At 37.7% G+C, this 21,488-nt stretch overlaps 1 protein-coding gene across 1 annotated transcript in view; it reads left to right on the forward strand.

Annotated features, from left to right (window-relative positions):
- LOC100894079 overlaps window positions 1–20,127 on the forward strand; it is a 40,972-nt gene extending 20,845 nt beyond the window's left edge. The window contains exons 3-6 of the mRNA XM_003724623.3: window positions 2,134–2,721; window positions 3,566–3,704; window positions 11,785–11,875; window positions 19,366–20,127. Of these exons, the coding sequence (XP_003724671.2) occupies window positions 2,134–2,721; window positions 3,566–3,704; window positions 11,785–11,875; window positions 19,366–19,650 (1,103 nt within the window). The 3' untranslated portion in view covers window positions 19,651–20,127. The remainder of the gene's footprint in view (window positions 1–2,133; window positions 2,722–3,565; window positions 3,705–11,784; window positions 11,876–19,365) is intronic.
- Window positions 20,128–21,488: the final 1,361 nt, after the last annotated feature.

The raw sequence follows: 21,488 nt of genomic DNA on the forward strand, positions 1-21,488 counted from the left end.
GATAGAGAGGGAGAGATAGGGAGAGGGAGTGAGAGAGGGGGAGAGAAAAAGAGTGAGAGGGCAGAGAACAAGAGCGAGGGAGGTTAGAGATCTACTAGAGAGGAGAGAGGAGTGTCAAGCAGGACAGACACAAATCAGATGTCTTTACAGGGAATCGGTGAAGAAAGAAAAATGTAATACAAATCGTTGTAGGGAACTCGGTATCCGATTTACAAGAAATACAAAGACAGTTTGATTATAGATATACAACAATTACAAAAGGACGGATTGTGGAATGGAATATTGAGAAATAAAATTAATTTGGCTAGAAGCAGTAAGAGGAACGGATAACGAAGTAAAATATTAGTTGTTAACCATAGGCTAATATGCAATATCCACCCATTCTATAGAGAAAGAGAAAGAAAGGGTAACGCATGAAAAAGTCAAATAAGAAGAAAAAGAAAGGCAGCAAATTCCTTCCTGTTTTTGTCTCACTTGAGCTCCACCCCCCCCCCCCCCTACCATTCTCTCCCTCTCGATCTATAGGTACGGTTCGCTCAGTTTTACTGATCATGCTTCTCCCACCTCCGCCCAAGATAAACCGGCGAAATTGGAAACCTCACGATTTCTTCCTGTTGATGTATTGACACGGCCATCGCACGAGGACATATGAAATTGTAGATGATTGAAAATCTGAGCAAAATGAACCTGTAGATGGAATCAGGGTCGGATCAAGGATTTTCTGCTTTAAAAAAAAATCGTAGCAAAAACTAAATTTAGTTTAAACGAGGGCACGGGCCAGATGGGTCCACTGAATGCCAAGGCTTCTGTACAAGAGGAGGGGGGGGGGGATGTGGAGGCCACGAAACCAAAAAGTCTCTAATAAGAAGCAAATTTTAAAATACCTATTTATATGTACATAGAGAAGGACAAAATAGGATTAAAAAGGGGCTTGCGCTGGTTGTGCCTATATAAATGCGCCAGTGGTTATTTTGTTTACACTACCAAGTTGGCCCTCCTTCCTTTTATTTTCTCCCTTCACAAAAAGAAGGAAACCTCGTTTATGTAGTAGCCACCACGGTCATTGGATGAAGGGATATGACAATGGGGATGAGAGAAAGAAATCTGCGCAAAAGGAATGTGTAGGTGTTATTATATGTAGATCCAAGCATCTTTAAAAGAGAAAGAGGTAAAATACCGACCCCCCTATAAAAAAGAAACCCAAAACAACAACAACAACATCAACAATAAAAACAAAACCCCATGAACATGAACCTACAAAAGAATGCCAAATTTCACTTTGTGGGGAAACTAGCCGGACGTACCCACTGCAAAGTAGCAGCACCCTCCCCTCTCCTGAGATTAACATTCCAGAAAAGAAAGGAAAAATAAGTTTGGGAAAATATTGCAATTAACCTCCGAGCTGGGAGAAGATACCTTTACAGATAAATTTCCTTCTGTTGATGTAGTGCCACGGCCAGTGGACAAGGGGATATGAAAATGGGGATGAGAGATACATCTGAGCTAAATGAACCTGTCATTCCGAAATCAACTTATGTACCTCCAGCTTCTCCTACACCTTCAAATTGCACATATTCGATATTAAATTGTTTCTTGCCTCTGTTGCTCCTCAGTCAATTTTTAACACTGACTGAATTCCTAACTTCCTGTGAAAATCTAACCATTAACCTTAAATGTGTGTTCCATTCGAAATTTAGGGTAGGTATAGGTTCAGGAAATTGGATTTAGAGATTATACTGCGATGTTTGGTCCAATAATTTGTTTGCGAAATATAGACTAGACTGGATAAAATATCGGATCACCATGACTATTAAACAATAAGAAAAGTACGTCATCCCACATATCAAATGATCGAATTTTCGAACATCTAAATGTGTACACATATTTTTTTTAATATAATTAAGTGCATGTAGAAATTTAACTACACTTCCTTAGTCTTCCGAAGTAAGATAATAAATGAAGTAGTCGAAAATCTAACTCATAGTGACGCTAATCTGCATTATCTGTTGCAGCTGAGGATACTGCACAATGTTGTTATTTAATTTTGCGATGTTTAACTGAACACTTTTAGTGTTATTGTTCATTGTCATTCTCTATCAAAACACTTTGTGTTTTTTATTCTCACCTATATAGCTGCAGCAACAGACATTGGAACGCCCAACGTGCCTACAACATATTTACCCGATGATTTATCATCGGGCAAAGACATTCATTATGACGTCACCACGATGGCTCCAAAAGACTTTCTTCAAAGTGAAACTTTGCCCGTGCATGTGCCCAAGACAGACTTACTGAGCGATACCGTTTCGGAGAACCCTAAAGAGCCTTTAGTTCACACTGTGATATTGACACATACATCAGGAACGAATTCTGCAGAAGAACATAGAACTCTACCTTATGAAGAGGGCGCCCTTGGGGGCATAACCGCATCGAGTGTAGAAAGAACTTTCGAAACGTCGTCGGCAGTCTCTCTTACAGATTTGAGGAACAGACATGGCGACGAGTTTCATACGACGTCGTCTGCGGAGACTGAAGATGTGACGGTGATAGAATATACGGAGAAACAATACGTAACGACGGCATCGAGCGGGCATACGATGTCATCTAGGAAAACTACATCTACAGGACGACGGAGAACTGGTGCATCTTCAGCGTCATCAGAGGATTCGAAAAAACAACACTTTGAAGATGGAAACGACCATGAAAATGGCGTAATCCCTGGTAATAATTCATTCGACAAATATTTAAAAGAATTAGTTCAGTCAGGAAATGGCTAACCTCCAAGTTTGAAAATATATGTAGGTGTGTGTGTGTGTGTATGCGTGTTATATTGTAATGTACCCGATTAAATCAGGAAAAGGGGAAGGGGAACCAATATTTGAAAACAATTGAAAAGGACGCGGACACTGTTAAATTAAAGGATCAATAATCGTTGATATTTTTTCAAAAATAATTTGTTTTCCATGATTGAAAATGCTTTCTTTACCAATTGGTTCCTTCAAATGAATCTTCATTCTATAAACCCTTTGGCAAACTTGTCTATTTCCATTTATTTCCTGTTCTCAAGATTAAAAGATTCAAGTTCAATACTTATCATTGGAAGAGAAAAGCTAAGGGAGAATACAAAATAAACATTTAAAAGAAGACTAGCTAAAAAAAAAAGAAGATTTTTTCGAAATAGGGTAATTGTAAATAGGGTAACCGGAGTGTTGGCTCAGTCAGTAGAACGCCCGCCTCACAACCGGGAGGTCGTGGGTTCGAACCCCGGCCGCGTCATACCAAAAGACGTTAAAAGATGGGAGTTGTTGCTACCTTGTTTGGCGTTTAACAATAAGGGATAGAGCAACGTCGATCTGGCGCTGCTCAGTGGCTGCCGGGCTCACGATCAATTGGGCAAAAAGAATTTCCGTTTCGGTTTAATAAAATTTGGAGTGGACTATTATGCTATTATTATTATTATTATTATTATTATTATTATTGTTCTCTTATGGAAACGCTGATACAAATCATAACCTTGCATTTGATGAATGTTTTTTTTATTTTTTATCGATTGTCATATTTTAAGAAGCACCAGTGCATCGTCATCGAGACGAAGGACTCATGACAGAGGCGAACATCAACCATGCCGCTCTCTGGATCACTGTAGCCTTCGTAGCCGTTCTTCTCGTCTATATCACGGTTCTGATCATCTACAACGCTAAAAAGTAAGAAATGCCTGTTCTCATAACAAAACAAAAAAACCTTAAACCTGTATTTTAGATGAGATACATCTCGGAGCAAACGTCGTTGGACTAAATTTTGAATCACACTTAATAGGGCTACAGTAGTTAAACGCTGTTCATATCAAATGGTATTTGTTAAAGAATCGTCAACCGTTGTTAATTTAAAATCTAGGTTCTTCAAAACCGCCACTGAGACGGAAAACTACCCATAAAATGACATTTGCAAGAAGCGAATACTTGTCAATTATTAATTCCTCGTACAGTCTAACATGTAGTTTACTTTTTTCCTCCAATTCAGCCTAAAAAATTATTCACTTTCTGCAAAAATACAAGGGCAAACTGTCCATAGAATGACACGCATGTGGTATAACCGGATGCGCATGTTCCGACCGATGTCTTGCTGCCAGACAGTATTGACGTGATGTACAAGTACATTGGTAAAATCGCTTACCACATCACAGACGGCCATACCGCAAACGTCTATCTAGTAGCAGAAATGGAATAGAAAACAATGGTGTATGCATGCATTGACGGAGCTTGAGGGTAGGGGGAACTTGCTCAGTACTGTTCATTAGCTAAAAGAATGAAACTAAGATGGAAAGAGAAAGGGAGAATGGAGGTTGACAACGTAACCTCCTGATACCCTCATCCACTAGCTGGCTTCATTCGTGTGCATTTTATTTAATCCATTGCACTTGTGCCCCCTCAATGCCTGGACCCACCCTATACGCCGATGTGAGTATATCGAAGGTCATACATGTATAGCATAATGATTCGATAGTGGTCTATGATATTATTATGCAATATTTCATGGAATGGAAACAAACGTCCTTATAGCCATATTTAGCTCTCATCTTTCTCGATACAAAGCACTTTTTCCTGATGGGTAGTTGTGTTAGTTTTCTAAAGGGGTGGGGGTGGTGGAGACAAATTTCCGAAGGGTATATTTCATGGGTATTTTCCTTAAATCCAGTAATTTGTCCTACAGAGATGATTAGGAAGGTTATCAGTCGGGGTAAGGGGGGTGAGGGGCGCGGGTCATTATAATCGCGCATCATTGAAATATGTTATCTACGGTAGATATTAAAGTAGGATTGTCTAGAAAGAATGTCTAACAGCTTCGCAGATGTAGAAAAGTGGCGTTTACTTCTGAAATACCTATGTTAGAAAGTATGTATTAGTTCCAATTTTCAAGGTATCGTTGATCCTTCATAAGTCCATAATATGATAAGATTAAAAGCAAGAAGTACCTTTGGAAATTTCCTTCAATCATACATCTCCATAGCATTAGATATTGTACAATTCTTATTCGCTACTGCTGGGATAGGGGTTATAGGGATAATCTAATAATTTATCAGTTATGCCTCAGTTGTTAAGTTCTTTATCACAAGCATAATTATCACAAGTATTCTGGTAATGAAGATGGTTGAAAGAAAGAGCAAAATTCGCCTTTAAAAGGAAAGCCTAGGACGGAAATCCGTATCAAGTAATTCGTAGGAACAACACAACACCAACAAACAGGATTATCTGGGTTCCGCTATATTGACGTTGGACGAAAAATGGAGCGGAATTAATTTTTAAGAGCAGTGTCAGAGAGGCATCATAGCAACGATCAACATGTATCTGTACCAAGTCATTCATAAAAACAACACCAGCACAACGGGATTCTTTCGATTCTGGTATGAACATTGGGCGGAAAACGTAGCGAAACAGGACCTGTAAAAGGAATTGAAGAGAGGCATTGTAGCAGCCATAGACACTTATCTGTATCAAATCACTGATTGGAACAACACAAAGACTGAAAAACATGGTCATGTTATTCCCCGTGGTTGGAAAATAGAGCAAAACTAACCTCACAAATGCAGCGGAAGGGAATTATAGCAGCCACAGACACGTATCCGTATCAAGTAATCTGTAGAAAGAACAACAACAACAGCAGAGCCTCTTGAAACCCTTATCACTGCAGGCATCTGGTAAATGCAAAATCGATAGAAACCTTTTAAGTCCGAAAAAATACCCAAACTCCCGTCGGTAAATCCTCATTGGAATATCAATGCTAATCGAATGGACGATATGTTGGAGTACCACCCCCTTAAGAGGGCAGAACTGGATAGGGACGGGGGAATTGGGAGAAAGGAGAGGCAGAGAAGATGGGGACAGAGAGGGAGAGAAAAGGGTTGAGGGAGCGGTATTAACAGAGAGGAAAGGGCCAACTGAAATGAGAGACTGGGAGGAGGCAGAGACAGGTTAGTAGAACATGGGGAATTGAGAGGGAGAGAGAGAAGAGAGAGACAGAGATAGAGAGAGAGAGAGGTAGAACGAGAGAGAGAGAGGAGAGAGAGGGGTAGAGAAGGGAAGAAAAGAGGAAGAGAAAAACTGAGGGAATAGACAGAAAAGAGAGTATAGAGAGAAAAAGAGTGGGAAGGGCACAAAATTATAATTAGCCAAACAGAATGAAAGGAAGTATTAATCAAAAGAGAGTTACATTTAAAAAAAATGGATATGTATTGAGAAAAATAGCTCGATTTTGCAATCTCAAGCCCTGCAAGTGATAAGCAGATGTAGAGAGAGAATGATAGAGGTGATGCTAAAGATAAGAGAGGAAGGAAGAAAGAAGGAGATAGAGAAATGGAGAGAGAGAGAGAGAGAGAGAGAGAGAGAGAGAGAATGAAACAAAGGAAGTGGGAGGAGAAAAGGGAACAATTATAGAGAGGGGGAACCACTGAGAGGGAGGTATATATTGGGAGAGGGGATAGGTGAAAGAATGCTAAAGTTTAAAACATATATGAAAGGGTGAGGGAAAGAGAAAAAGATTGGGATTGGAAGAGGAAACACTATACCATGCTATATAAAGATAGTGAATCAATGAGAGGGAGAGGAAGAAAGACAGAAGGAATCATTAGGACGAGAGGAAGACGGGGAGAGGGGAGGGGGAGAGAGAGAGGGAGGAGAGGGGTTGCTAGAGGTTAAAGATACGACTGAACAGAAGGCTGTGGGGATATGCAATCCGCAATATTACCCTATTTTGTTGTCTTATTTCATTCAAGAAGATGGGGGCCCCCGCAGGCGAGTACTTGAGATCCTAAAACGAGCCTTGGACTAAAATCGATATGATCAAAATGTAAACTGACGAGAGAGCTACAGTACGTATCCGATCGCATCTCAGTCCTGTGCTTCTAGCCGTTGGTAGGCGTGTAGAAACTACCAGTGGAATGAAAATGAATATCCCAGATTCACGATTCAAATTCCAAAACACATTCTGTTTTATTCTTTCATCAAATGTAGGGTTTCATACAAAAATTAGTACTGCCTTTAAATTCAGATTCATGGATGCGGGAGGGGAGATTCCCTTTAAACTAGCACGAGGCGACAAAACTTTTGGTCGGAACAATATTCTTTTTACCGAAAACTGAAAAGTACGACTTTTATGCATAAGGAAACTACCTCGTCCATTGAATGGAATTTTGCTCTGGCACCATTACCCCGGAGTTTAAATCGTGAAATGTAATAGTTTGAGCTAGGATTGCACTTGGGTTTAACCTCGTTTTAAGTATACTGTATAGTGTTTTTTCCACTGTCGAAATAAGAAATTTGATTAGTCTGTATAAGAAATTTTGCGTAGAGCAATTGTCGTCAGAGCATGCACCTCACAACACCTGTGAAGCCGCCACGTTTTAGCATAGCTCAGTTACAAGAAAATTCCAGTTAAAAAAGGGAATTACATTTCAATTGAAGTAACAACAAATAACGCATGCATTCTAGATGCAATCTGAGAGATAATCCTCTGACTATGAATACAACCTAACAACAATTAGAACTAATAAGAGAAAAAAAGAAACAAAGATGACGAAGAAGGCCTTCAGGTGTGCATATAAATGATGATGACGTAAACATTAATCAAGAGGGGGGCGAAGCTAGTTCCTACAAAATGTGATAGTGTTCACAAAGTATGGTAAGAGAAACAAAATGCGAGGCAACGTAGGTTGAAAACGAACGCAAGATAGCTAGACCCCAGCAAACTAAGTGTGCCCCCAAGCTCAGGGGTGTCCTATTCCACGTCTACACTATGAGATACACATCTCGGACGATCGATTGCACATGAATAAATCGATAACATGATCGGTGGTTGGTTTTGGGTTTCGCGACCACCTTTTTTTCCCGCGTGTCGTTCCTGATATAAATGCGCCGTGTATTCTGAAGGGGATAAGAGGACAGGGGAAACGACGAAAGTTATTTCCCTGAAAAGGTGCTTTGTTTGGAATAATCTCTGGGGAGTGTTTAGTTTATTTTGTCCTTATCGGTCCTTCGGGATTTGGCTAATTGTTTTAACTTTTATCAAATATACACAGCTGTAGACTATTCAGTTATGGGAGTAGTAGGCCTACTCTCTTTTTTATAAGACGCGTTCCAATAAACAGCATACACTCGTCGGTTAGAAAAGGGTCAGAATAACTTCAATGTTATGCCTAATCTTAAGACACAGGAGGCGAGATGGCTCAGTGGTAGATCAGTGGTCTCGAGTTATTGAACACAATTGGATTCGCTAGTGCCCTCTGATAAGGAATTCAATTTGATTACCTAGTCCCTCAGAAAGGACTTAAAGTCACCGGTCCTCTCGTTGCTTACTAACAAGCACACATATGCTTCTTAGCTACCAGGTAAAATAAACCATCAATCAAAACTAACCATAATGTCATTGCCCTGAAAACGAATAAAACGCATATTAAGAGCATCAAAATATGCCAGCCTCCTAACAAAAAAGTGCAAAAGAAAGAACGGATGCTGGTAGCAGCATGGTGATATTTAAGGTTATTAAAAAAAAACTGATAATTTTAAAATTAAATTAAATTTCCATCAATAAGTGTTTGCCATGTAAAAGGTGTACTGCTATTGGATACAAATATGTAATTGTATATGGAGAAAGGTTTATAACATCATCCTATTCTATGACCCTTTTATTCCTCTAAGAACTAATCATCTTAAGGTATGCATGTAGTACTCTTTCAACAAATTAGCCACTTAATGGGAGACCCTTCGAGGGCCTTTGTCTTTCATTAACAATTTACGTCCAATTAAATTTCAAATTAGAGACACCTTAACAGCTATTACTTCAATATATGGATTGTATGTCGCTGCATTTTAACGTAGGCACTCATCAAGTTCAGGATGGAACTTCCAATTGGAAAAGTAAAAGACTTATCGCCAGCGTGTGCAAGTAATTCATGGGGAAATTTTATTAAAAATTCCAACATACTTCGAGTTTAACTTTTTTATAAATATTATGATGTTTTTTACTAAAGCTGTAAATGTCTTTGACTCTTTAATAAACGAAAAAAATGATGGCTGTAGACAAATGAGACATTGTTAATTTGATTATGTACATTCCAGTCCTTAATCTGTATTTAGTGCATGGTTGTATTGAGAGAGATGGTTAGAATTTCGTCCCATAATGTAATTGCCATTGACTTCTTTGTGGAACTTAGTTACATATTTATGAAACTTCAGCCTCTTTAACGACAGGTTTAAGATCAGCCTAATCAGTCTAATGGAAAGGGGAAAATAAGGAAACTTTTTACTTGGGTTAAATTATGATCAGAGGCTCTTTCAGATACAAGAGGAACTTGGAGCAATTTTCAATCACATAATTAATGGCCCGAGTCGGATCATGACGGAAGACATGATGTTCTGCAGGCGATGGATAATAAATAACAAATGAAGTCCACTGTTAACAGCCGGAATCGACGTCATGTTAAAAATGAAAGGGAAAAGGCCTTCCTGTCTATCTTCGAGCAAAGGAATTAATAGTAAATGTCACATTAAAGGTCCATCGTTATCTTTAAAAAGAAAGAAAATAACACCTCCTGCAGTTCCATGTTAAAGAGTGATCAGAGCTGTTTACTGTAGATGACTGTAAACCTAACACATAAAGAATTATTTATAGGGGGATCTGAAATTTATAGTAAACAAAAACGGTCATAATGCGCAGAGAGTTTGTATCTCCTTATGATCGTTTATACCATATTTCTACCCCTTCTACTTTTATTCTTTCTAGCATGTTTATGTAGCCAAAATTATGAGCTTTCTGGTTTGATTTATATTATGTGTATACGTTGTTGGAATTGAGATAGAGATAAGAACTACAACAACAAAAAACATCGAAAATAAGTAGTGTTTTTTAAGATTTCTTTTACAAAAGGACTATGGCCGAGCGGCATTCTTTGGTAACGTTTCATTCTTCTTTCTCTCCCTTTTATCGGTGTCTCGAAAGTAATAATGTGGTATTAGTTTTAGCTTTTCAAAATCTAAGATTCAATTTTAAGAACCATGACTGTCTTGTATCTGTCTTGGATTTTAAGCACATTTTACTTATGGAAAAGGGGTAGCATTAACAAAATAAAATGCTCTAAAACGCCGGACAGTGATAACTTGACATTACGTTTCATTAAATGTTCAGAGCTCGTCAAAAGTTATTATTTCAGCATTTTTGGTTAAGGGTCAAAATTAGTTGTAGGCTCTGCGCGCTGGCCAAAATTAGACCCCGAACATTTAGGAATTTTCTGTATTGTCTCTTTTTGTACGAAGTAAAACAAAAAGAGATGAATAGATTGATAGGTGAATTGATCAACTTATTATTAGTGACATTCCACACAAAATTGCATTAGTCGATTAAACTCCATCTGGAGTGTTGAAAGTACAATAACTTTACTTTTTGAAATAAATTCCTTCTCCAAACCATAAATTACTCTCTCTTAACATGTATATGACGGGGTACACACTTCAGTTTATTGATACGCTAGCCTTTACGTTGAGTTATGAGCTGTAAGGTCATAAAACGCATGGCGGCTCCGAGGAATTTTATCACATCGTATAATAGTTCCTCTGAATAGCCATTAGTTGTCATGGCTTTCTTCAGAAAGTCCTTCCTTCATTCACAGCTGTTTCAATTTATTTTACCAACATCGCTACCGCTGCTGAAATGTATATTCAATTTCGCCATCTTTCGGTGAAGGCGTACATAGAACGATTTCCGGTTCCTATACCTAATCATCATCACACGCGCAGTTGTTGATGCATTATGGGCCATGTCTGTCGACACATCGAGACATTGTAAGCAGCAGATGACAGTATACTTAACTCATGGCATGCCATGAGGTTGCATGCACGCTACCTTTATAGTGCTTTGTACATGCTAGCTAACCATTGATTCATTGCCATGTGTGTGCAAGCACGCATTCGTAGTAGCAGTTATTGTTCATGCTTATTGGACTGTGCTGTGTGTTTCGCACGCACTATTCACTAACCATCGCGTAAATCAGATTATCTCCAAAACAACCTGGCACGGGATATTTGGGGCTTGGCACAATGGGGAATAACCCTGTGGCAGGATAAGAGTTAAATCTGAAGTAGTGTCAGTATAACATCCTGCCTTTAAGAATACGTTCACATCTTCTTTAGATAGGATGATAATGTAGACCAATGCTTAAATCAATGGCGTAGTCAGCCAACTCAATGAGGGCAGCAAAAGCGGCTGTGCTGACGGTCTCTAGCTCAATGATCATGTGCCGACTAAATCTGTAAATATAGGGGCCACGCTTTCATAGTTATGTTTAGTTTCGGGTTAATATCTTCGCGACAAGTTGTTTGTTTATTATGATATTATAAAGTCGAACATTGAAAAACAATCAGGACAAATCTTGTGAGCCGTATTGTTCACCAAGCATCATCACACGCCCGCCATGCGGTTATGGGACATGACTGTTTAAACACCGCAGCAGATAAGTCACATAACCCTGAAATTAGTGTATTGATGCCTTTATGAATACGTTTACATCTTCTTCGGATAGGATAGTACTTAATGTTAATGCTTTAAGCATTGGCCTAGTCATCCAGCTTTCTGGGGCAGGAAGAGCGACTGTACTGACGATATGTAACGAATGATAGGCTCACATTTTTCCACCGCAATGTTAATGACCATGAGTTAGATCTCCTGATTGAATAATTTGTTTCTTAGATATTAACTGTCTCGTATCTTTTTTCTTCACGCCTTTCTTACTTTTTGCAGACGAGACTGGCACCAGTCGTTGCCGCCTTACACGAGATTTGTGGAAGAAACTACGCCGGAAGACCAGGAAGCGATGGGTACATTAGACAGAGTAAGTCAGACGAGGAATTCAGACGTGAAATTCAGACAGATTCATCTAATTATGCGTCGATTCATCAGATAGCCAGCCTAAAGATAGTATGCGTAAAGATAGTCTTGAAATTATAATTCAGCTTTAAAAAAGGCAGTTTGGATGCATTAAGACAAATTTCGAATTTCCGCGTGGGAATGTCAAGGAGATTTGCAGTCTTTACTTTTCAGTTTGCAACTTGGTTATTATATACGAGTAAACACTAGAAAACATTATCATGTGTACCATTTTACGCGTATTCTTTCCATTCGTGTTTGTCACTTAGCTATTAAGTGTTGTTTTTTTTAAATTCCCTTGCGTACTTTTTAACGAATTTTCAAAACTATTTTCTTTCTTAAAAGCAAATAACCGATTCGCATCCATCGTAGTCCCTCTACGACCCGTAAACAGATCATCTGTAATGAAGGCTTTACAATTTAAACATGTCCATATCAACTTTGATTTCGTCACGTTTCATTATTAATAGCACTTCGCTTTTAACACCCAAGGTCTGTCCTTCCGACTTTTGTTTCAATGTAGGCCTATGCATTACCAATATACATATAAATGAAGAAGAGAAATCGAGGCCATTTTAGCATCTCGTTTTATTTGCAGTAGACTGGTTAAGAGCAAATTCATTACATAGCTGTGATTCCTCCGCCATACAAAAGACTGGCCCTATTTCAGGAAATCAAGCATGAGACCTTAATTATTATGGTGGCTCCACGAACTCCTCGTAGTATGGTGCGCTTAATTAACTCGCCTCCGCTCGTTTTCGGCGCTTCCAATCTCCCTACCTGTAGATAGCGCGTGAGCAGACGACTGTTGCTCCATACGTTTTCGCCGCCCACCTAATTAAGGAGAAATCAATGGCGGGTGGTCGGAAATAAAATCAGTGTCCGTTGGTTTCTGATTAGATGGAGTAAGAGGTCCTCAAAAGGGGTGGGCAGTGAAGTGAATCAAAAGATGGTAATCACAAACCGGAGAATGGCCTTCTTATTTAATCAGATTGAATAGGTCAGCAATAATCAAGGTAAATAAAAGCCTATCCCCTCCCCTATTTTAATGTCACATTCAGTTCTTCTTTATCTTGATTCCTACTTGTATTAATTGCCCCCCAAAAGAACAGTCGGTAGAATTTGAGAGAGAGAAAGCATTTCCACAGTTTCTTATTGAGGAACACGTGTAATTAGAAATTATATTGAGTAAACACGCCACGGTCAAGGCGGTTAGGTCATACAGAAATGTGTGACACAGTATGTTTAATTACTCTATTTTCTTACTGTGTGACAAAGATGTGGATAAATCACCACAATGTTACCATATTCCGTTTCCATACCTACTTTACAATGTGACCCAGGTGTGGATCATTTAGAATGTTCGCAAAACTGTGGTTTGGTTGACACCTATACACCTACCACACCTACTAAGATTCCTGCTTCAAAACTGCTTTTACACTATTTTTCATTGTGAAGATAAGGCAAAGTAGTAAACGACTTATGCCTATTTTTGGTTTCCATATTGCAGCCTCTTTTTTTTCTTCTTGATTTCAGGTAGAATTGGTTAGTACAAAATAAATTCAGAAGTCCAAATATCATGATACCAAATGGGCCTAATCTGATTCGACAATGCATCAAAAACACATGTAGTTATAAGGACATGACATTAAGCACCTGACAGTCCACGTCACATCTCAACTACGTCCTCGAAATGTCTCTCTTTGCTTCTATTCTCTCTTAATCTGTCCCGGACAGATTTGCAATCACAACAAGTTTCGTCTGTTGGGAAACTAATTTAAGCCGACTCACGCAGGTGGTTTTGCCCATCCGGGATCTTCCCGTAATCGAAATTTGATTTGGATGGGCTCCCGAATGTATAGGGATCGGTAAAAGACCAAATGACCCATCACGTAAGCCATTCCAAAAATAGCATACATTTTTGGGGGCAAAAATAGGAAATTCTATAAGACATGAATTCGAAACATTTCCCATTCTTCGATCGACAGAAAACTCTGGAAAGTACATCATAGAAAAATAATTGCCGTCAACAGTACCTTTGTTTAACAGTCCAACAAAAGATGCCACACCATTAAATAAGAGTTATTTGAAAATGATTATTATAACAATCTTCACATATGTGTTTGCGGCTACGCCAGATTTAGATGTCGTCGTGGAGAAATTTGTAGGTAAAAGTCATGTCCTTTTAATGATTATGATGCCAAAAATAACACAAAAGGAATACATTTTAAGTGGTCTGCTACTTTATTGAATCAGATTAGTGTTGAAACATTTCCAGTAGTTTATAAAAACAAACCATTTCCCGCCATTTCCACTATTCTGCATACCGCTCTTATTCTGCTTCTCTCCACTTCCAGCTCTCCTCTCTTTCTTTCTTTTTCTTTGTCCCCTTTTCATGTTATTCAATCTCCCCTCTCCTCTCCCAATATTTCCCCACATATATCACATGTTATAAATTAATATACATTTACATAATGTATATACATATTCTTCATTTATCAACCTTTTATTTGCCTACAAAATGTACACGTCATGAATGTAAACTAATCATGAGATATTAGTTTCATCGACGAGAAATCAACAACCAAAACATGAAAGATTTTTTGATTCACTATCGTGAATAATTACTCTACAAACTACAAACATTGATTGTACCAATCGTTTTTTGGTATTGACACAGCAGCTTGTGCCGCTTCCTTACTCACGCATCTTCTTTCAAAACAGAGATTCATTTCGTTTCATGTTTTCTTTTCCAATTCAGAAAGACGAGCACATGATTGATTTGTTCCCCACAATCCGTTCAGGCCAAAGATTGATGAAACTTTGTTACGGTCTAGTTTACTTTGCTTGTATCAAAATCCTCTCGTTGTAATTCCATTCCAAAGAAATTCCATTGCACTTGATTCTAATTACCAACGTTATTATTCTACACTTGCTTCGATGGGTTTTTCTCTTCACACTACAATTAAAATCAGTTAATGTTTGTATTGGAAGAAAGATGGCAAGGCAGGTATAACGAGACTATTCTCTAAATGTACAGGAGTGGACATCCACTTTTATAGGAGTCACAGTTCAATCCCCAAAGAATCCTTTCACAAATATTAAATAATCCTTTCAAACTACATTTAAAGAATGACCACAGCTTTGATACACCAGAACCCCGTCTTACAATCACAACTTTGTACATGAGAGATAGGAGACTGCAAACTTGAGATTGATTGGAGGACTTATGATTGGTTTGCAACTCTTTGTAAGACAGGGCCCAGGTGTCCTCAACCTGTGTGTTGCGTCTCTTCTCTTATTCCAGTCACGTTTAGGTGAGCTAATGTATAATTAATGTGTTGTTCGTCTCAAGTAAAGAGTCTGGTCTCTTAATTTGATTTGTCACTTCACAAAGTAGAATGCAAGCGTCTCGAGGCAGGTAGACTGTCCAGTTAGAAAAGGACGTAAGCCTCATTGCTTAACTTTCATTCTACACACAGTTGAGCATTTAAATTCCGGTTGAACACCAATTCTGTTAATGATTTGAAACCAGTGAATGAATATAAACAGTACAAAATTGATGCATAAAAAAGCGCTAAATTACTTAATTAGTAGTTATAATGCTTGCAAAATTAATATTTCACATTTATCATTATTTGGCCTCTCAAATTAAAACGTTAAGCAACCCTTTAAAAGGGCCAATAAATTGACCACTCTTTCAAAATGGAAAATAATTAACACTTTTAACTTGCTTTATATAACCGTTTATGCTGGATCCAGATAAACAAAAGAATAAACATTACTCTTAAATGGTGATTTACCACTTACATTTTCAAAAATTAACCCTATTCCTTTGGCAGGTTTTAGATTCGTTGATTTGTCCCACTGTGTGAATACTTATCAAGCCTAAACCCATCTTAGCCACTTATTTAAGAGAAGTTATGTCGTTTCATTTCCAATTAGAGCTTGACAGCTCGACCACTTGTGCTTGAAGACTAGAATGTAAACACCCTCTCTACGATCGTAAATCAAAATTTAATTGCTTTTCGCGCTCCTCGTTAATCGCATGGTAGAGAAGATAACCACACTTAAGATCTGTCATCCTGGCCCTCTCACACTCTGCCGAATTATTGAGAGCCGAGTAAAGTCCAAGTAAGCTTTGCATTCGGCATAGCTCGGGATAATAACAATAATATGCTAATAATAATAATATGTTTACCCGGGGAAGCGTTAAGAGTACCAATGCTGTTCTTTCTACAAGTATTATTAAGTATTAAGCCATCATCATCTGACAGTACCCATTTACACATGGGTGGAGAGTGCCGGGCGGGGATTCGAACCCTCAACCCTAGGATTGAGAGTCAAGTGAAGAAACCAAAACACCACGATGTCTCCATGGCATTTATCAGTATAGATCGTAGTAACTCATAGTGACTCTTGAGGTTTTTTTCAAAATGTTAAATATACTATTACATACCAGGAAAATAGTGATTTGAATGTGGATTCACATAATTTTAAAAGGCGCACACTTCAACAATTTTAAAAAATATTATGAACCCTAGGTTCTTGTTCAATGACGTTTACGTCTAAAAACTGAGTAAAGCACTTTGGGCAATGTTTAAGAAACACGGGCGTTACAATTGAAACCAGGAAGCACAAAATGTTCTATATTTTTTAAGGATGCAGTAATGAGAGTATATAGAACTTTCAAATGTTCAATATTAAACATTTAACTGGGATTATTATTGTATAGGTTAAGTTTGCACATTATTTTTTTAACCCTTATTTCATCAAACCTAGTGTTTTTTCGACCCTTCATAGCATCTGAATTCCGGAAGAGATTTAAATGAACCTCAGGAAAATGTGAACGGGTCTCTCCATTAGTTCACAGTACGCGGTGTTTAGAATCCGATTAAGTAGGAAGACCACTTAGACAATGTTGGAAGTAATACTGCGTTCTTGCAATGAAGGCAAGACAATTTCCCATGAGACAGGTAAAGAGTATGTGCCGAGTTGCAAATGACAATTATGTGAAAATGAAGTGGATTATTTCATAGAAAATGTGATTACTTCTCAGTGATGCGCTCCAGGATGTAAACGCAAACCTACCATTAGCATGACAAGGTTTTTAATATATTTATTTCAATTAATGACAGAAGAACTCTTGACGACACATGAATTTACCCCTTTACTTTATTTTGTGAAGTCAAAATTGCTTATGATGAAATATAGACTTCAACAATCACAGGACATCATACATTAACGTTCATTTAGAGACGGAAGGACGTCAACTCATATCCTTACATAGAGTTTACGCCCTTCTTGCGCTCAGTAGCAGACGATGTCAGATATCTTCGTTAGATGTAAGGTTGTTACGGATTTGTCATTTGCAAAAAGATGAACATCCTTTACAGAGAATATAAGCCTAGACCGCGTGTTTATAACATTGTTACTTTAGTCACTGAACCTTAATTTCCATACACTGTTTTGTGTTTAAGATTTATCCTTTGTCGGGCAACTTGACTACTGTAATTGGCAACCTGTATAGAAAGACCACGTGTAGCTCTATAAAATCACGTTTCGGGTGTTACCCTTGAATGGTGTTTACCATTGAATTGTAAGACTAATCTGTAAATACTCCACCAACCTACAAAGAAGAACCTTGTCTTCTTTGAAAGGCTTTTATGTACAGGTCGAACCATAAAAGAGAATTTAAAGACCACGTGGATTAAAAGATAATTTCCTTGTCTCCTTTTAGTGGTTTATATTATTTGCAGGTTGTATTGTATTGACTAATTACGAGACCTCCTGCCTAATAAGATTATTTTTTGCGATTGAGTGATCTTTATAAACAGGTTGTACTCTATGGAATATTATAAGACCACTTGCCATCAAAGATCACGATCTGTGTTCCCCTTGGGTGGTCTTTATATGCTGGTAGTACCATATTATATGAATTACAAGACAGCCTGTCTATAACGATGTTTTCTTTTAACTCCCAGTTGAGTGGGCTTTATATATGGGTTATAGTAGAGGTAGTAAATAGCCTCTTGAAGAATTATATGCAAGATTATCCTACCGATTCTTGTAGAGTAACGATCTACCATGTCTTAAAATGGCGACCACGTGAGCTTACAGACATACTTACAATTCTTACTCAATGAGTTGTTTACATGTATTTGTCTTCTCTTGACCTAGCCGTGTGGTGACGTCGATGTTTTTGCTATCGAGAGTCCTTTATCGACCTCTAAGTCCTCCTCGGGAGAGGCTCCTCAACCACGTGGTATTTAATTACCAAGTCTGTGGTATTTCTGCTCTTCACGAGCAGGTATTACTGTATATAACCAAGGAGCTTATACTACCTCCTTCATGTAACTAAATGTGTTTTGTGGCTCACAGCAACGCCCACATATCGTACGAGATAGAGTAGAAGTAGATGTCGCTCTATACAGAGCGAATTTATTTTCATTTCTTTCCACATAATATAAACAATGACAGACAATAATAAACATAATGATATAACAGAAATTTAACTTTTAAATATTTTTGACATATTTTTTTTAGTCTTGCAATGCAAAATTATGTGGTTACAGGAAATGAAAGAAAAAAAACGAACCTACTTGAAAGCAAAGCTTGCCAGGTGCAGGTTCACACAATAATAATTAAACTTTATACTTTCATAAATGTAACAGACGAAAAACAAAAATAAAAACGAGACCAAAATAATAAGAAACAGTAGCGGGATGACCAGATGAGGATGATACACAAAGAAAATAAGAAGAGTGCATAAATTATGTCTACGTTTGTTTCGAAAAAAAGAAATCGAGCAGACCCATTATGTTTCTTTTCTTCTTCTTCTCCCTCTGGCTCTCTCTTAACATCAATGATAACAATTACTCATAGTACTCCTTTTGTAACCCTTTATTTGCCACGCCGATCGGTAAAAACATCAAGCATCAATAATTTACTACTAACAGGATTAGCTCAGTGAATTGGAAAGTGACATCTACTGAAGAATTTCATGGTTTAATTACCCCAGTATGATATTTTGTTTGTAACATCATAATGCAGTAAGCCCCAGAACCTGATGGAGAATATAAGGTGGAACAGTCTTTAAACAGAAACATATTTTAGCAGATAAAGTGTTAATGAAACCCTTAAAAAAACTATATCATTGTTAATTATACATTTATGTTGTATATGACTTGTGTTTGGGTAAGTGAAGTATATAATTGGTCATGGTCGTCCTATACATTACCAAATGTTGAACAAAAAGGGATATCAAATGTGTAAATTCACTTTATATTCGGTCTGATTTGAGTCGTAATACGGATTTTAATTAACAACATTTGATCAGATAATGTGATTAGTAGCGTATAAAACAAAATAGCTTGGATTTCTCTATTAGTATGACATTTGATTCCATAAAGCATAACTTAATATCTTCTCTTTTTTTCTCTCCTCTCTTTACAGATGCTCCAAAGGATTACAGGAAAAAGAACACCGAGGATGGATATTCGTTGTCCTTTTAGCGACACCATAAGACGAAGAATACAAAGAGACTATGCCACCGACCTGTTTGTAAAGACAATGCTTTGTCATTGTGGAACAATGCGAACAAAAATATTACCTCACCAAAATGATTTCTTTTTTAAATATCAGAGGACTGAGATCATGGATTCAATGGTCTTACAACTCAATAATACAACCTTACTTTTGTTTAACATACCTGTGTTTGATAATAGTGGGCCTGGTTGATCCGTTTATGTTGTATTTATGACTACCAATACAAGGTCACTTAATAATTTCGGCTTAGTTTGTGTAAACCACCTCAGTGTAACAATACAGTGTTGAAACGCTGGGTTTAATCCATTTCCTTCCCTGCTTTACTGTGTGACCCAGATGTGGATAACTTTAGAATGTAGGAATATTATATTAATAATGACTGCTATGAGAGACATAGTTGTTTTCATACGCTCAAGGGGATGTTACGTGATCGTGCTTTCGCCCCGAGGCGTGCCGAGTGGTGATAGCACAATCATGTAACCTCCCAGAGAGCCTATAAAAGCAACTATTCCTCGAATATTAAAGCAGTCATTATAACTTTTATATACCGAAAAGGGTCATAGAAAACATGTACGACTTACCAATCATGGTAATCAAGTTTGTTTACGCTATCGAGACCTAGTCTTAATAGGGTGTCTGATCGCACACCACTCGAGTTTGTGTGCTAAAATCCTTCCCACTGAGATTGCACGCATATACGTAAAATGCCAAAACCGGTCAATAGTCTTCTGAAAAGTGCCCTAGGGCTTTTTTCAAAAAATTATTGACCGGTTTGGGCATTTTACGGGAATGGCTAAAATCACGACTCCGATTTCGACCAACCAGATGGCTGGATTTCTAAAGTGAGGTATATAACATCCTTTATTTCATCTAGACCTATAAATACATCGCGTACAGGAGAAAATGTACGAATACACTAATTCAGGATATACGTTAAGCGTGTTTCATGCCTTCCTGCTCCACTTTTTCCCACTGTTACTTCTTGTCAGACTACCTCTGTTGACGATGGTGTCAGTAAAGTGTATCCAAAACAACATGAACTACTTTAAAAGATCTAGTGTTTAAGTCTTATCTTGTCCAAAATGAATATATCTCAGTTGCGTCTGTAATCTTGTACATAATCTATTTATACCTGAAGTATCCTTGTAATAACCAACATGTATAGGCCTAACACTTTTCTATTTTCTACTATACTATACATACACGTACATGTAAATTGTTGGTGAAAAATTTTCTTTGAAGCTGGCGGGGTGGCATATAGCTATCTAAAAAACAGGCCTATGAGTTGAACGTTCATTCTTGATTTCTCGGTTAGCATTAATTACCCTGCTAAAGCGGGTTTCACACATACAAGGATAGTAACACGGATCAACATGGATCTTGATACGCGGTGTTCCGGGGCCGTAAAAAAATATCGCGGGCCGATAATCTACATTGTATAGACAGTTAGAATCATGACTACTATAACTTCCCCCAAATTGAAAGATAACATCGTTTTCAGAATATGGTCATTCATTTTATTCTTGCGGGGTCCGTAAGATCCGTTCCAGATAATCAATGAATTAATGAATTAATATCTATTTTATTTATATTTATTGATTTATTCATTTGGGGTATACAGAGTACCCAGTAGCTCAGGCTTAGGCAGACAATGTACAAGGTAATAACATAAATGTATTACCTAAGGTATTTTACATAATAGCAATTTGTCAAAGTCTTTATATCACTATAAAAAAATCACTGTAGCGTCTTAAGGGACACTTAAAATCTATTTAAATCTGGACTAATTGCGTGTTTTGATATAAATAGTATAATTCACTTGGTGCAAAGACGATCATTATTTTGATTGTAAGTTAATATTGCATTATAATTCGAATGAGTCATAACCTGTTTGTAAATAAATATGTCTTTCAACATTATATTTTCGATCCGAGTATTACCAGAAATTTTCCCTCAAGATGCACTCACTACACTTCATGGTAATGTCTGGAAAAGGCACGAGAAAAAGAACCATATCACTGGCTGCTGCA

The sequence above is a fragment of the Strongylocentrotus purpuratus genome, unplaced genomic scaffold (assembly GCF_000002235.5).
Source record: "Strongylocentrotus purpuratus isolate Spur 01 unplaced genomic scaffold, Spur_5.0 spur5_scaffold_16, whole genome shotgun sequence".
NCBI lineage: Eukaryota > Metazoa > Echinodermata > Echinoidea > Camarodonta > Strongylocentrotidae > Strongylocentrotus > Strongylocentrotus purpuratus.